The 14,909-nt window shown below is 44.2% G+C and overlaps 1 protein-coding gene across 37 annotated transcripts in view; it reads right to left on the minus strand.

The window, feature by feature from the left end:
- Nucleotides 1-554: 554 nt before the first annotated feature.
- Nucleotides 555-14,909, minus strand: part of LRRFIP1 (LRR binding FLII interacting protein 1) — a 142,324-nt gene continuing 127,969 nt past the window's right edge. For 33 of the 37 annotated variants that reach the window (XM_060151758.1, XM_060151751.1, XM_060151747.1 and 30 more), the window contains one exon: nucleotides 11,666-14,653. In XM_060151758.1, coding sequence (XP_060007741.1) covers nucleotides 12,954-14,653 — 1,700 coding nt within the window. In that variant the 3' untranslated portion in view covers nucleotides 11,666-12,953. Of the gene's footprint in view, nucleotides 1,416-3,212; nucleotides 3,318-4,406; nucleotides 4,487-5,033; nucleotides 5,152-6,704; nucleotides 6,755-11,665; nucleotides 14,654-14,909 lie in introns of those variants that run through there. The other 4 variants (XM_060151763.1, XM_060151762.1, XM_060151760.1 and 1 more) reach the window with 1 other exon arrangement.

Consider the following 14,909-nt stretch of genomic DNA (forward strand, 5'->3'; position numbering starts at 1 on the left):
TTCTCTTACCCAGTGAAATGTAGCTTTACGTATCCCAGATCCAGACAGTGCTGGGGGACGGAACTTCGTGACCTCTAGCACTCTGCTGGGAATGTTTTCTTAATTATATATAATTAAGAAAGATGGAATAATTATATATTCCAATTCATGTCTAGCAGTCCACAATGGGTATAGTTATGGATGATGTCATCTTGGTTTGCACTTGCTAATATCCTGAAAAGGTGGCCGGCTGAACCAGCCTTAAGTGAAACCCAACGTATACAAAAGAGTAACTGAGAATCAGCAAATAGCCCAACGTCCTCTACTTTTGTCCCTGGAGTTACTGCCTCTACTCTGGTCTGTCACTTCTTCAGTTTACTTTTTATTCTAAGACCGCTGATTCTTATAAGTGTTCTATTCTTATTCACTGTGAATACACCTTCTTTTTTAAATAGAGAAAGAAAAGTGCATTGATTTGATATGCTAAAAAAAGAAAAAGATGATCCAAAATATAGAGAACAATTAGTATGAAATAAAGCTTCTTTCTCAGTGGGAAAAAATAAAAACCATATTGCTGAAGTCTTTCAACATTTCATTTTTTAATTTTTCCAATAGTACACTCTTTAAAAGAAGTTAACAACTTCAATTCCAAACATAAGGATTCAATAATGCGAATGAAAAGCTGTCATTTTCAGTGAAGCTGTTGCCTAATTACCCTGGAAAAAAGTATTCTTTTGATTGAACTGATGCAAAAATCCCTTAGAAAAGCTTCATTGTTGCCTGTAAAGAGTCTTCTTAAGGTCACTTTTACTTCTAGACCATCCCCCTTGTTTCTAGTGAAAGAGTTTTGCTTGGTAATGGCTTGTGGTTCCACAGTGTTTTGTGTATGAAAAGCGTAGACTAAGAGATACTACTGAAGTCGCTCAAATTGTAGATTTTGCCACAAAAGGAAGTCCCAACACTGAAACGTTTCCCCTTAATGTTCAGCAAGACACATGAAAAGAAAACTCAAGTCCCACTTTCATCTTTACTTTGATCACCATTTTAAATGGCGTGAAGAGGCTGCCGCACCGTCGGAAACAGAGCTCCACGGCCCCGTGTGCTTATTAAATGGCCTGCAGGTTCGGAGCGGCCGCCCCAGCCCCGGTTGCGGTCTGCAGACAGAGGCATCTGGTTGCTGCTGGGGGTCCCGGGGCCGAGCCGGGTGCTCCCCAGGGGTGTTCTCTCGGAAGCAGGGGAAGAAGCAGTGCTCCCAGACAGCAACAGAACAGCGCGCGAAACAATGCTCTCCATCCACCCAATCATTTCCTGTTCAGAGCTGGCCTTTACTGCTGGGACAAGAGGACACTCCTGTTGGCTTTCATTTTTTCCAGGCGCTTCACTAAGTGGCCATTGCTCACCTCGAGCTCTTCTGTTTTGTCCAATGCAGAGCGAAGCTGGAAATCAAGGCAAAAGGCAGTGAGCTTGGATTCCAAGCCTACTGACAAACAAATGACGACCCAGACCCACCGAGACTCTAAAAATACACATATACCTACACGTGTGTATACGTGTATTTCTTTTTTTTTTTTTGCGGCACGCGGGCCTCTCACTGCTGTGGCCTCTCCCGTTGCGGAGCACAGGCTCCGGACGCGCAGGCTCAGCGGCCATGGCTCACGGGCCCAGCCGCTCCGCGGCATGTGGGATCTTCCCGGACCGGGGCACGAACCCGCGTCCCCTGCATCGGCAGGCGGACTCTCAACCACTGCGCCACCAGGGAAGCCCACGTATATTTCCTAATTTAAAAAGGAACACAAGGCACAAGATTCTGGCCTCATGAGTAACTAGGGAATCTTCCTCTTCTGAAATAGCTAGACCCCAGACAGGGCGCAGTCTTGGGGATGGTGACGGTCTCACGGAAGGTGAGGCAAACGAACAAACAAGCGCTGAGCCAGACCAGCTGGAGGAGGTGATCCCCACAGCCCCGGGCAGCTGGCTGCTAGGGGTCTGCAGCCAGAAACCGAAGTGGGAATGGCTGAGGCCAGGATGACCGTGCCCGGGAACCAGGGGGGCACAGAGCCTGGGGGGCACAGAGCCTGGGGGGCACAGCAGGGAGCTGCACGGACTGCAGGCAGTGAGGCAGAGTGGAGGTGCCCTAAGGCGGGGGTTCACAGCCCTGTGCTTGTGGAGGCATGCATCATTAGAACAGAGTCTGCGGTTCTGCTTCTGATCCAAAACCCTCCAGGAGGGTGGGCGGGGTCCTGAGACAGGTTAAACGGCCCTGCCCTGCCTTTCACCAGCAGAGGCAGAAGCAGAAGCCCTTTTTGTAGAAATTTCCCCAAGTCAGGCCTGGAGTATAAATTCAAGTATCTAAATTCAAATCAAGCATAATCTCATAAAACACCAAACACATGGTGGGACAAACCATTTGAGTCAACAGAAGCAATAAACAACAGAAATAGACCCCAAAGACTGAACATGTTTCAGTCCTCAGTGTGGAAAGCAGAATAGCTGTGTATGAAATCGTTAAAGAAATAAGGATACAATCAACAAAGGAACCAAAACAAGAAACAATCAGGAATGAGAATACGAAACAAAAGGAGGTGAAATGGAAGATCTACAAAAACTGTACATTATGCAACGTTGGGAGGTAAGGAGATGGGGAACGGAAAAGACAGATGGTAGAGAAATGCAGAGGGTCCGTGAGAAGATCTGGTATCCTCTGATCAGAGTCCCAGGGGGAAGGTGGAGTCTAGGGAAGAGGAGTTACTGAAGGAGATCGTGGTTGAAAATTTTCCAAAATTTATTTAGAAAAAAGACCTCACAGATCAAAGAAACACAACATATCCCCAGCAGAACAAATAGCAGTAAACCCACATATTAACACATTAGAGTGGAGTGTAGAAAGTCAAAGGCAAAGAGAATGGCAGAGCAGCTAGAGAGGGGTAAAAAAAAAAAGATCACCTAAAAGGAGTTAGAATGACAGATTTCTTAGCAGAAGCCGGAAGATGGTGGCATGATAGTTGCAATCACCGTAGACAGAAAAACCACTGACAGGTGATTCTGGCCCTGAGCTCCTAATTGGCTGAACTACAATTTCCTTTACGGTGTGAGCACAGCCCTTCAGAGAGGTTCGGGCAGATGTGACAATGAATGATTCGGCCGCAGATTTCCCGGCGGTAAACCCTCCCTCTGCTCTCCCAACTAGAATAGCATTACCCATTCTTTTCCTAGAAATAGCCTAGAAAATTTACCTCTCTTTGAAGTTTCCGTTTTTCAGCCTTAAGTTCATCTTCTATCTTTTCAGCATTTTCAGCAGCCAGTTTATAACGTGATACTTGGCTTTCTAACCTTATGACCTGAGAGGAGAGGAGAAATCATGTGTATAAGTTGATGGGCCTGTGTTCTTTCCCCGATTGCTTTACTATATTTGAGATCAAAAGGTATAACTTGATAAAATGAGAGAAAACACCATGACAATAATTATGATCTAGCATTTGGGACTATTACGTAGGTTCTAGCCACGCAAGCTATTTGTTCATATTTATGAGCAAGCCAGTACTGACACCTATCAGGGACTCATTTCCTCCCTGACCCTTGTCCCAAGTGTGGTTCCCGCCATGCAGACCCCATGACACCATCTCTCCCCGATGTGGGTCGATCCTGCAGAACCAGGCTGGTGAGGCAACGGCTCCACCAGGACCTCAGCTCCAGTCTAATCTCTCCCGGGGTTGGGGGGTGGGGAATCAGGAAAGGGAGGAGAGAGGCAAGGAACTCAGAGAGCGGGGGTGACGGAAGGCGGCTCTGCGGTGGCATCTGCGGCCAGAGACTCAGCCTGCCCTCAAAGGCGTGCTTCCGAACACGCATCGCTTTCTAGGTGCGCTTCTCATCTTCGTCTCTACAAAAATTCCAGAAAGTTCCAGCCACATATACCCACAATGGAGGGGGCAAGAGTACCTGCTTGTATCTCTCCCTTTGGTTAGGACACAGTCTGTCCCAGGGCCCAGCACGCTGGAGGCATGAGTGCCCCAAATCTAGGGACCAGAGCGAGCTGCTGGGCTGGGATGGAAAGAGGGAAAATCCAGGCAAAAGGGACATCCCTGCATGAAGCGTTTTGTAATCAACCGATTTTTTTTTTTTTTTTAAAAACAAACTGTCAAAAAAAACCCTAACCACATTAGGTACTTTCTGCAACTAACTTTGTCTATAAAGGATTAGTATCGATTATAACAGCCCAGATACTAGTTATGACCTCTCCCTCCCCACGTCCTCTCCTTGTAGGAAATACACGGAGAGACTTGCTGCCTTGTTTACCCCCCTTAGGACCTTTTTTTGGTTCTAAAATTCTCTGCTTCTTTTTGTCCTCAGCCTTCAAGCCTTTCTAGCAAATAAAACTTCAGTTAGTCCTCAGTCGGGCGGCCAGTGATTGCGTACAAGTGTGCACGTACATTTTGTTCTAATGCAGTTATCTCTTGCTCAGATTTTGCAAGTTTAAATTTGAGGTCGCTGATCTGTCTGTTGGCATCCCCTAAAGGTTGAAAGAGAAGGAAAATCTGTTAAGCTCTTGGGCTTTGAAAATGTTAAAACAATGGTTACTGGGAACCAAGCCCTTACTTTATAATCGTTGCCCTTGAGCAAAGAAGGCAAAGAAATGGTAGGGGGAAGGGGGAAGGGGAGAGAGATTGGGCCTGCTTTTGTCCCCGTAAGCCGCCTTCTAGTCTCCTGGCACGGAAAAATACCTTCCGATCTCCCCATACAATCGGCAGATCCAAAGACTGTATTCAGCGTAGTAAACGTGGTTTCTAGCCGCACGTCAGCTGGTGGTACCTTGGTGTATGTTTTGGGTCACCTGTTCTGTTTCTTAGGCTCAGACAGAAACATCCTTGCTCTGCCCACCTGCCCATCCTTGTTCTAGCCCACAAGGAAACATCTTTGTGCTTCTGTACTCAGGGCTTTTGGGGGGACGTTGGGAACACCGGCCGTTCCTTGCCACGACAGTTTTTCTCCTCCCGCATTAGTACAATAAAAATCGCGCATGGCAAAGGGATTTCTTCTACAGGAGGATTGACATTTACTTTGCAGATCCATCACGTGCACGTCCGTCCCGTTTTGTAAGACCCCATCTTCCGGGTGCAGACTGTCTAATCTGATATTCCTCTGTCTCTCTTCCAGCTGCCCTTTGAGTTTCTTAATCTGCAAACATCCACCAATAAAGCACGTTAATTTCTCGATTCTAAATGAGATGAGAGCCTGTGAGAAAGGAAGCTGCATGTCACGTAAAAGCCCACACCCACTAAGCACAATCCGATGTTGCCTTGCAGTTATTCTGTGTGTCTCGAAGGGGCCAGAGAGACAGGGGTTCCGTAATGAAGCGGGAGAGAAATGTAGTAAGACATTACGAGCCACCAGGAAGATGGGGGAGTCTCTCCCGTTTCATAAAGGAACAAACCCAAATAAATAAATGAAAAACCTTGTGCCAGTCAGTACTCTTCTTAGAAAGCACTAGTAGTATACAGGATGAAAATGGAATTCTATTTACTGTAACAGGCATGCATTGTTTTGTAACTCTGGGCGAGAAGTTATTTCTAAGGTTGAAGTTCCTCTCGAATTCAGGAGGAGATTTTCCGTAAAAACGGTTCTGAGTGTTTATCTACAAGTTCATAAATCAGTACACGATCCACCTTTGCTTTATTCACTCAAAAGCCAGGAAAGGCCACCTGGAGCCTTCCAGGCACAGCAGTGCTGTCCCCAGCGGAACCCAAACAGGTTGTAGGTTTGCCACCTGCAGAGAGCTGGTCTCTACATAGCTTTCTTCCCTCTGAGAGAGACACACGCACACAGAGTAGCTGGAATGGCAGTTAGCAGCCGTGACTGTAGAATCTTCTGCTATGTAATGGCGTGTCTCCCAGCCCTCGTTCTGTTAACCTCTAATCTCTGCGGACTTGTTGGAAGTCCCCCCACACACCGACAGGAACAGAGCAGACCCCCGTGACATACAAACCATCGGTGCGCGCTGCTCTAAGAAAACAAGTACAGAGTTACCATGGACACGTGTTTTTAAAAGATCACAGGCACTTCATGAGAATCCTCCCACCACATTTAGTGCCTTAACCCAATTTTGAAAGAAATCTTCAAATCTTGCAAAAAGCGAGGCAAATACCTTTGATTAGGCTTACGCGGGAAAATGAGAAAAATCGAGCTTCCTTAGAAAGTGATTGTGGAATAATTTAATACTACCCTGCATATGAAAAAGACCAAACAGGACAACTGTGTAGCATTTCTTGAGGTAGAAGAGGTCAAGGAAGGTAAACTATAGTGAAAACAACTTGGATCAGCTGTAACAAAGAAATACCTGCTGGACAGGTGTGCTGACCACTGAGGGATTACAAAACTGACTTTTACAGGCCAGCGGAAGAGGAAGGGTGTTGGAATGTCTGGGGAACACCCTTGCCTCTCAATGCTTAATCTAGGCCTTCTACATAAATCTTTATTGTAAGCAGCAATCCATGTAGCATGTACCAAACTCAGACCCTGGCCTTGAATCTTTGGGACAATCTCTCGAAATCTGATAGGATTTCTAACGTTTTACTTGGATAAGAACATTAAGAACACTGGCTGGCTTGGTAATTATTTTCAGCCACGATGCATCAGGGGTTTCCTGATGAAGCAAGAAGCTAGAATGGGAAGGTTCCCGGTTTCAGGTGCCCCGTTTTCCAGAACTCGGAAAGTAATAAAAAGATCGTTACCTGTTCCAATAAGCATTCCCGTTCATCAACGAGCTTTTTCAACCTAATATCTAAAGAAATCAGAAAGATACAGGTTTAGGTGACTCCATGGACTGCCCCTTTCAGCAGATTGCTAAACTGAAGAAGGAGCATTGGGGTTAGTGAAACTGATGATGAAGGTATTATACACGTACCACGGCGAATGAGGCCACAGACAGGACGGGGGAGGAATTCAGCCAAGGGGGGTGAACTGCATCAACCTCCCACACATGCTTGTCTCGTCAGGGCAGCATCCGGCTGCATGCAAACAGGCTAATCTTCTACTCTGGGTTAGCATGCAAGAGCTCTAGGGCCAAACCACACTGCAACACAAGATCTCACAAGGCTTCACGGTTTAACATCATTAGCAAGGTACAAACACACTGAGAATCGGGATCAAATATCACCAGCATTTTCGTTAGCCTTGACTTTCCAAGTTTCCATCCCACGAGCGTTGATCTTCCTTATTTCTCTCAAAGACTCACCAGTGTCAGAGTTCTGACTCTCCTTACGAACCCTAAGTGTCCTGACAGCACCTCCGGTAACCCACTTTGTTGCTATTCTTTTGAGGAAGAATGCAGTAATAACTTAGGTTTCTGTCATTCTTCCCACCCCAGATACAGAAGTTTGCATACACGTAAGCACCTAGAAATCCCCCAAACAACTCTCTGAAGGGGCGTTGAGTAATACATTCTCCAGAGCACAGAGAGGAAACCAAGACCCAGGGAGGATTTTAGGGGCAAACTCCTACACCAGTTTCAGGGCAAAATCAGGATGACGTGATGGTGGTGGGTGCTCCTGTGTGCTGTGCCCTCACTGTGTGCCAGGCACTGTCCCAGTCACTCACACCACCTCCCGCGAAGCCCTCCAGGCGGGCAGTGCTGCCACGTCCCTCTTCTACAGATGAGGACCCAGGCCCAGCAGCTTTCCTAAGGCCCCAGGGCTGCACCCCTAACCCATGCACCCACTGTTTTCCTAAACACAGCCCTCTGAGTCAGACCGGACTCCTGGCCTGGCTCTTCTTCCCGAGGCGGCAGTGCTCTCACACTGCCCAGGTTTTGATTAGCCGTGTGAAATGGAAATAATGCATACAAAGCGCACCTTTGTTTTCATTAAAAAAAAAATCATCTATCCACATTCTAATCCAAGTTACGTGTTTTCGCTAATTGTTTTTCCAAACATCCTAAATTGCTATTTTAAAGGCACAATAACAACATAAATGAAAACAGAAAATGTTACGTATAAGATACATTTATAATCCTTTTGAGTTCCACTTTAATTTACATACAAACTGCTTCTGACAGATGTTTTATTCTGTCCCTTCCATAAATGCACCCAACACTGAAACAAAAATGAAAAATAAATTGAAAACCTGGCTCTCTTATTCAATATCACTTTTCATTTTATCTTGTATATTTTATATTCCTATATACAAAAACCACAGGCATCATAAGAAACACTGAATATATCAGAAAGTGATTTGAGGCTCACATATCTATTTACAATTTTATTATTATTTTTCTATTAGAAGACTTCAAATATCTTAGACAGCAAGTAAAAAAAAAGTTAAAATGCAATAATAGTGCTAACAATAAAAAACAAGAGCAATCTGACCTTGAGTCTTATAGGGAAAATATGAAAAATGGAGAGAGACAAATGGAACTTTTAAGGAAGAGAAATTTTAAAGCAGAAGTGGAGAAGATTAAATAGTTTCAGGAAACTGGAAAAAAGAAAGAAGCAAAGTTGTTTGACATAAAGAAAATAAGCACTGAAATAAGTCAGAGAAAGACAGACAGTATATGTTATCACTTATATGTAGAATTTGAAAAATAGAACAAACGAATGAATATAGCAAAACAGAAACAGACTCACAGATGGTAACTAGTGGTTACCAGTGGGGAGAGGGAAGGAGGGAGGGGCAAGATGGAACAGAGGATTAAGAGGTACAAACTACTATGTATAAAATAAATAAGCTACAGGGGTATATTGTACAGCACAGGAAATATAGTCACTATATTATAATAACTTTAAATAGAGTGTAATCTATAAAAATATTGAACCACTATGTTATACACCTGAAACGAACATAATATTGTAAATCAACTATACTGCAATAAAAAAAATTCAAAAGAGAAATGAAAATGAGTCCTGCTTTTTTTACAGTCTTAAAAGTCAACAAGTCTAACCTGTGACGTGAACAGTGATGCATGACTGGTAATTACTGTGGTACTGATCAGGAGTGCTGCAAATCTCTACTCACTAAGCAGCCCTGCTCACCGTTGGTCTCTAATACCCAAACGATAAGCATTAAAGAAAATAAAGTCACACTGTCTCGAACTCAGAGTTTTATTTTACACTGGGAAGTTAAAATCAATTGGCAATTAAAGTTATTTTAGTAACATTGTTAAAGGATTACATTTTTTAAAAATCTGTTTTTTATATATTAAACTCCACCACACTTTCTGGTGTGAACTTTAGAGACCCGTGAAACAAGAAACAAGAAAGGTGGCGAGGCCATACAGACCGTCACAGGGGCAGCAAGCCAGCCCCAGGACCCCCAGCCCCGCTCCAGAGGGGCTTGCGTGTTGTGACTGCGTCTGTCCCGGCTGCGAAGGTCAACCACCAGCAACAACCATGGTCACTCAGCACTTACTCTCCCGTGCTTTACTGGGTCTGATCCACACCGCCACTCTCAAAGGCAGGTTCTAACCCCAATTTCAGAGAGTAAAATGAGACACGGTAAGGGTAAGTAGCTTACTCATAATAATATATTATCAGGAGGATAATTTTCATTCTGTGGGTTAATTTCACCCAATCCTGGGCCTCAGGCCTCCTCTCCCCGTTGCAGAGAAAGTCGCCTCCCTCCATATTCGCAAAGCTAATGATCAGAAGATTGACATCTCAAGAAACCCACTGAGTGTGGTCCTTTCTCTGCTCCCTCCTTGCACTGACTTAATTTGATTATAATCCACGTGGTCAGTTTTCAACTTCCCCAGGGCTAGCCTCCCATGCCAGGATCGCCCCTGCTTCCGGTAAAAGGCAGAACAGGGACAGGCTGCTCAAGAGGTCTGTACAGATGGCAACTCCCTACAGCAGCTGCTGCTTCAGGTCAGCCGAACAGCTGAAGCCTTTCATGTCTCAAAAAATTCGTTCGTCTTTGATGTAAGAGGGGCAGAGAAGGTGAAAGGGAGAGAGCGAAAGGGTTTTTCTCCTGAAAGACTGTCCTCCCTGTATGAGGTCAGCACACTGGATACGCACATATTCTGAACGGAGCACGCTCACACGCCCCTGCCTTTCCTTCTGGAGCCCGGACACTTGGAGTGAATCTTACTGTTGTGTTCCCTTGTTTCGATGGCCATGGTGGCATGTCATACAAGGCGGTCTCCTAGAAAAGGAATCTTATCAATGGAAAACAGGAACCCTAAACTGTCTAAACACCCAGAAGCAGCATTCCAGGGTCCTAGTGACAGTGGAAATTTAAATGTTCAGGTCATTAGGTTTTCCATTAATTGGAAATACTCAATGTGATACAAAGTAGTCAATGCAAGATATCCCATTCTTAAACACTCTTCAAAAATTTTACTGCTTCTCAACCTTTGTATGTTATAAAATAGCCTGTAATTCAAAATTCTCAGTTACCTTTCCCTATGTTTTACAGAAACTCATAGTTATACTTACATACTTTGGAAGGAAGATTAACATTTTACATACAGTAGCCATGCTCTGGTTTGGGGTTGAAAAATACCCCAGCTTTTTGATTTAAAGTATCAGTGATCGATGCTTTTCTCTGTCCTGCATTATAGTGAAACCTCAGTGGTCCAGGTTCCTCTGGGGCTGGGGCTGACAGGTCACCATTTGATTCTTTTCTGAGTCTGAATTGTTTGACACTGCGATCTTTCCAAATTGCCTTATGTACTTCCACGCCTTCCTACACTGAATATACCAAAGGTAACCATTTCTTGATAATTCAGGGGCCTTCACGTGCACATTAATTACTGTGTGGGGCCGTAATATCATCTCGCCCTCAGAGCAGAGTAATTGGTGTGCATAATGAAGGTTCTTAGATTATCAGGGATGGTTTGGTTCTTCAGAATCCTTATCTTTTTTTGGTGACTTTCCAATTCTCTGTTGCTTCCACTAGAGGTTGGGTCCTATGTGCTTGTTCATGGGCAGAGCACCTTCCATATAGGAAGTGATCTTACATGTTTATTGATTAAATGAGGGATGAACACTTGAGACTGCTGGCTGGCTGGCTGGAAGGATGGGAAGCCTATAGTAATGCCCTTAAATGTGCTGTTGAATAACATGGGAAAGAAAGGAAAGAAGTTAAAATGGTTTGGTGATCTCACCACTGAGTGAGTTTGGCTGTTGAATCACTTCCCCAGAGGCCTTTAAAAGTAGGAAGGAGAGCTGTTCCCAATGTACCTTCCGGTATGAACGCAGCTTTGCTAAAGTTATAGATACCAACTTTAAAGTCCTTTGCAGCCCTTGGACTTGATTCTCTAGCAAGCCCCATAGTTTTCTATTTATATGGCACAAGTGGAGAGAACTGATCAGTCCCATTATCCTCTGCTTCAGGACACTTATGCAGAAATAGTCAATGTTTATTTGAAATTCTCATCATCCTCTTCGAAACATTCTAATAAGCATTGGCACCTGTAAGCAACGCAACAAGATGGAGACCTTTCTCAAGTGGGCTCTTCATCACAACCACAGACCACAGGAGATTCTACGAGGAAAGATCTTACTCAAGGAGGGTCCAACACTAGTCCCAGTCTAGACGCCGGGAGAGAAGCTCTTCACTACTGACAATGGATATTACGCATGAGTCCTCCACAGAACCCCAATTGGGAACTAGCAACCCAGAAGTAGATAAAAGTAGATTAAAGATGATATGATGTAGCCACAGTCAGAATTCAAGTAGCACAAGAGTGATCACAGGCTTGTAAAATTATAAAATGTTTTTATTTCAAATTTTGTTGAGGTATTGGTCATTTTTGCACTCAATTATATACTGTAACAATAATACGAAGTCATATGATCTCATAAAGTGTCAACAGCATTCAAACTGTACATTCCCCTGTAATTTTAATATTCTATAATGGTTTTTTATTTAACTTTACAATTATTTTTAAAATGTTTCTTTATATAGAAAATATATATCTTGTTCAGGAAGATCAAAACAAGAAATTTCTGGTAAGAATACACTGAAAAACAACAAATGAAAATATTTATACCAGATACCAAGTGATTCGACTATTTAAAATATCCCGTTAGAGTCTAATCAGAAGTTTGCACAAGAATAGCATCTTTTTGTCTTGTTCTACTGAATAATGATTAGACAAATAGAAAGAGAAGTAATTTTAAGGTTAAAAACATAAATTTTAGAAATGATTCTCCCTAGCCAAATACTGCAGTAGGAAATGCAATTACAACATGTACCTCTTCCAGAAAAGAATTAAAAAAAAAAAAAAGAAGTCTTTGCATAAAATGACTTTGGTACATAATTGTCATGAAGTCAAAATCTCCTACAAAATAAATTCAGTGATCCTCAAGAATGAGATCGAAAAGTATTGGTCTGAGATAAAATACTTATATGAGGTAAAGGCAAGTAAGCTATCCCTAGTGCTGTAAGATGTTTATTTGCTATCCCTAACATGATTGATTATTGTCCTAACATGCAAATCTCATCACTCAGTGACCTATGTGCTGTCTGGCCGTTTATGTACTTTTTAAATAAAATACCATACAGGTTATACTATACATATCAAGATCAAATATGAAAGCACATACATTTAAATGAGACACCTTCATTTAAATCATACTCATAATGCGGAAATCTCAGGATACTATTTGGTCGCTTCAATTAGATGTTGATACATTTGGTCAAGAATATGCACATTCATATCAGCTTAAGGCCAAAGCTAAATATTTTGATGCTGATTTTAAGCAGAAATAAAACAGTGTACATTATTGTTTGATGCTCTCGGAATGCTCTCCATTAGAACTAACTCCAATAACAGAAGTGTCCTTCTCATCTGGGTGATAACCTTAGTGATGAAATAGAAATCTACAGGTAACAGTCTATAGCTTCAAGGATTAGATAACTTGGTGGATTGGCATTCGGTGCGTCTATACCAATCTAGAACATTTTCTGTGTCTCACCGGTGGAGTCTCTCACAGTTGGACTTGCTGTGCAGTCCTGGTCTCCCCCTAAGACCCCGCCTCAACCTACGACAAGGCACAGTCCTCTTTGTTTCTGCCCTTCCCGTGTCCACCTGTCATCTCTTCCTTGCTTTCTGAATTAAAGTCCCCCACCTCGCCTGCTGGTGCCACGTCATCATTTTCTAGACTAACGCTGTCTGAAACCTTCCTGACTGTGTGGCCTCGATTTTCTGATGTCACATGCTCTCCTGTGCCTTTTGTTCGACAGGCATCGTTAATGTCCTTCGAGGGACCTTCATCTTGGAGCAGGGCGCTGCCTGGCACTTCCTCATTGTCTGGACCTGGAGGACGGCTGGGAGCGGTGCCGTCTTCCTCAGCATCATCTTTTCTAGCCCCTTCCTCTAATTCTTTATTACTGGCACTGGTGCCTGATGACTGAACTGTATTATCTTCAAAATCCAACGTGTCTCCATCAGCTACTGCTTTCCTTGTCTTGGTGTTTACGCCATAATCGTCTTGGTGAAGTCCTCCATCCAGCTCAGTTGTAGGATTTTCTGGCCCATCGGCGTTTTCACTGCTTCCTACCGCGGCGTCCTGGTTTGGGTTTTTAGTGACCTCATTTTGCGCTTCTACAACTGGCTTTTTGTCAGTAAGTTCGACCTGCTCTTCGTTCACTTCACTTAAATCTGGGTTTTGAAATGTTAACTCTTTCTGAACATCTTTGGTTTCTACAGGCGCTGGTGATTTTTTCTTCTTGTTTTTCTTTTTCTTGTTCTTCGTTTTCTTGGGCGACGAATCCGGTGCCTCTCCCTGTTGGTCATTCTTTTCCTCATTGGGCTCTCTCACATCTGGGGATTCACTTTCAGCATCTACCGTACTTGGACCTGTCACCTCCTGAGGGCTGCTTCTGGCTTCTGGAGAACAAGGAATGGCTTGGACTTCCGGCTTGATGGGTTTCTCATCCCTTAATTTTCTTCCATTACCCTCCCCTTCGTTGTTCTCCCCACCTACCTCTGTGCTCTGAATCGGGACCTCCTTGGGCTCAGCTACTTCCCGGTTGGTGAGTTCTTTCTCTGAATCATGCCCTGAGCTTGGGTCCAAGCCTTCCGGAGCATCTACCTCACACTTTTCACGGTGACTCACTGTGTCATCGATACCCCTTGGAGGACTTGAGGCTACTGTGCCCACCTGCTCCCCCAACCCAGTGAGCCCTGCCTCCGGCACAGCCTCTGTGGCGTTCCCACTCTGCTCCCCAGTGTCTGCACTGCTCTCCCTTCCAGCTTCAGATATTTGCAAAGGAGCACATTCCTGACGTGGTTCTACGCTAACCTCTTCCACGTTGGTTTCAAAATCTTCCTGTTTTTCTTTTTCCCACTCTCCTGCAGATTCTTTACTTTGGTTTTTGGTATCCAAGGCATTATTGCTGCGCTGCCCAATCCCAGGACCTGGGATTTCACCATCTAGTTCACTGTTTATGACCTCACTTGACTCAACCTGCTGTGTGCTTTCAAAGAAGGAAGTGTTCTCCAGAATCTGGCTTTGAACCTGTTCCTCGTTCTCAGAATTTACTAACGTTCCTGGGGAGGGGGCACTGTCTTCAGAGGTTTTCTGGTCCTCGGCATTGTCACCAGGATGTAACACCTCTGTGTCCACACAGTCCTCTCCTGGGTCCTCTTTGTGCTGTCTTTGCTCAGTGTTCTGCAAGATCTCTCTTTTCCCCTCATTCTCCACCATTTCATCTTTCACCTCCACTTCATTGGCTCTTCCTAAAAGACCATTGAGAAAATTGAAGGGACCCCATGACGTGGTTGACCACACAACATATATTACAATGTAAACACATGTTCTCTTTCCCAGCCAACCCCGCTCCTAAAGAGAGAGAGCCATCAGAGAAGCGCACGGACAGAAGCCTTTGCCAGTTCTGTGCGGCAAAGCAGCCAGCGCGTTAGCAAATGTTGGATCAGCGGAGGCCACTGCCGCCACGTCAAAGGCAAGAGCGGCTGCTGGTGCCACCTGGGGTGA

Source organism: Lagenorhynchus albirostris, chromosome 6, assembly GCF_949774975.1.
Source record: "Lagenorhynchus albirostris chromosome 6, mLagAlb1.1, whole genome shotgun sequence".
Taxonomy (NCBI): Eukaryota; Metazoa; Chordata; class Mammalia; order Artiodactyla; family Delphinidae; genus Lagenorhynchus; species Lagenorhynchus albirostris.